The sequence below is a fragment of the Leptodactylus fuscus genome, chromosome 9, assembly GCF_031893055.1.
Source record: "Leptodactylus fuscus isolate aLepFus1 chromosome 9, aLepFus1.hap2, whole genome shotgun sequence".
Classification (NCBI taxonomy): domain Eukaryota; kingdom Metazoa; phylum Chordata; class Amphibia; order Anura; family Leptodactylidae; genus Leptodactylus; species Leptodactylus fuscus.
The window spans coordinates 30223203-30225935 of NC_134273.1; the positions used below are offsets into that span (position 1 = coordinate 30223203).

General features: G+C 45.1%; 1 protein-coding gene across 1 annotated transcript in view; it reads left to right on the forward strand.

The window, feature by feature from the left end:
* The first annotated feature begins 211 nt into the window (after positions 1-211).
* The window catches only part of WNT5A (Wnt family member 5A), a 23835-nt gene continuing 21313 nt past the window's right edge, over positions 212-2733 (forward strand). The window contains exon 1 of the mRNA XM_075287426.1: positions 212-828. Within this exon, the coding sequence (XP_075143527.1) occupies positions 820-828 (9 nt within the window). The 5' untranslated portion in view covers positions 212-819. The remainder of the gene's footprint in view (positions 829-2733) is intronic.

Sequence of the window (2733 nt, forward strand, 5' to 3'; positions counted from 1 at the left end):
CAGCTCAGACCCCTCATCTCTGCCGGATAGATAATTACCAGTACAATGTACATGCAGCTCTATGCCTGGCCAGCCTGCAATAGGTCGGTGCAGGGCGCATGCGCGGCCTTGAAGTTTTCCCAGCTCTGGCTGCTGAACTTTCCACAGTGAGAGCCGGAGACAGGAGAGAGCTGGGCGCACACACGGATTGTCCGGGCACTGCACATAGGAAACCACATCTGCCGGGGTTACTGCTTGTTTTAAGGGAGACCCTGCCGGCTGAGGAGGATCCAGAGCTCCCTGTGCTGGGTGCACTCACTCTGCAGCGGATTTTGCGCCCCCCTTGCTAGTCCTGCGCACCCTTCATTGCAATGACACCAAGTCTGTACCATCTGATCAGATTAGGGGTGCCCTCACCCGCTGCCAGTATTTGATCCAAGCACCGATCCCTAGTGATGGACTGTGGTATATAGGCTGTGCACATTGAGAATACCACCAGGAGAGCTGCTTAGGTGGGCTTCATACTCATCTGGGGGATTTGCTGGAAGCCCTTAGGATACTCCATACACCTGGCTTAGGATCTCCAAGAAAGTGGTCAGCCTTGGCAAGGAGCCCCAGTCCCCTAACAAAGAGGATCTACTATTGGGGTACAGCTAACAGGGTGGCTTCTATCACTGCCACCAGGAGGAACCCGAAGCAAGTCCTTGGAGCTTCACTCATCGGGGATTACACACAAACCCTCTCACTTTTGCTGTAGGGGGTCTTATTTAATAGGGAGCGCAAATTCAGTTTTGGATTTAATCTGCCTTGGATTATAACATTGTGCTACTGGTGTGAACCATGATGAAGGTGAGTCCCTCAGAAAACCATGACTTTCCTTTCTTGATCCAAGTAGACCATAACTGACCTGAGTAGACCACGACTTTCCATACTTGATCAGAGAAGACCATGACTTTCCATAACTCACCAGAGTAGACCATGATTTTCCATAACTGACCAGAATAGACCATGATTTTCCATAACTGACCAGAGAAGATCCTGGCTTTCCATAACTGACCAGAGAAGACCATGACTTTCCATAACTGACCAGAGAAGATCATGGCTTTCCATACTTGATCAGAGTAGACCATGACTTTCCATAGCTGACCAGAGAAGATCATGACTTTCCATACTTGATCAGAGTAGACCATGTCTTTGCTTACTTAACCAGTCCATGGCTTTCTATAATTCATCAGCCTATCCTTCATCAGACTGTCCTTGCTTGACCAGCGCACACCATGTCTTCATTTGCACATCATGATGCTTCGCTAGAGCAGATCAAATCCTACATTGTCCCACCTCACTATAGAGACCTCAGACCTTGTGGACGATCTTATCTTCTTATACCACCCTATCTAAATGTTTAATTGCTTATAAAGTAGGTTGTAAGAGAAAAAACAGAAGTCTCAAGACTTCTCAACTAGGTATTATTGTGGCTTTCATCAGTCATGAAGCTCCTTCAAGTGTTCTTCACCATCATGACATTCAATAAAGCAACCCAATGAATGATCCAACATGTCGCCTACTTAAAGGACTTGACACACATTCCCTACAAATAAGTATTAACCCCCTTCCACACATCGGTGCAGTGGTCCGTAGACAATCTTCCAATCTCTTACTACAAGTTCAAGCAGAGTCCCTGAGAAAGTTTATTTTGGAGCCTTGTGTAGAAATGTTCCTTCAGAACACATGGAAGTTTGGAGACAAGTCGGTCCCAGTTTACACCTAGACTCTAAGCCAGGATCTCCTCCCTCCCAGACAGGCTCCATGGGGCAGACAATAGCACCAGCCTGCTTTATTGCACGTGTTCCTAAAACTCACAACATGGCTCAATATGTTTGAATGGGGGATGTTGCACATTTGTGGTTACAAGGAGAACATTTGTGCCCAGGAATTCCAGATAGAGACTTGTGACTGTATGGGGCAGACTAGTGTAGAGTCAGTGAACTTGAAGGCTACTCCCCCCCCCCCAATGCAGGTGGTCAAGACTGTGACTCCACCATTATTAATGTATACTTCCATTAAAAGTAGGAAGGTAAACTCTCAGCAACTGATAACCTTTGCTGCCCCCTATTGGCACGTTTTGCAATTGCAGTTATTGTAAATTGCTCCTTTTTGTAATGTAATTTCTTCGCTTTGTAGACATTGGGAATAGCCAAGGTTGTGTTATATCCTGGGTAGTTCTTCTGGTCATGGGTTAGCAGCCTCTGCATTGTCTATGGTGGGTTACTTTAGGGTCTTTACATGGCCTCAGGTCTCCTTGAACTTGTACGGATTTTCAGTGGTTCCTAATCTGCTCCCTATACATTTAGGAGATTTGTGACTTGGGATGCGATTATTCCTTGGACATCTGTGGCCCTGGTCAACATCGACAAGGCAGGGATATTCTCAATAGAACACTCTACAATACTGGGAGTCACTGCCCCTTTAAGAGAAATAATACAAATATAAGGGTATATTCACACGTGCAGGTTTTGTTATATGCAATTTTTTTTAAGCCAGAAACCGATGTAAAATGAAAAGAATATGATACTATGTCCTTCATCTCCTTTTATAAACCATATCTCACTCTGGCTTCTAAAGCCGCATGAAAAACCTGAATAACTCTGAACGTACCCTTATTTATTAATAACTTAGCAGCTATCAAACCTAAATCTGTATAATATGCACGGATATAAACTTGTCGGTCCTTGCAGATGCCTCCTACATGTAATC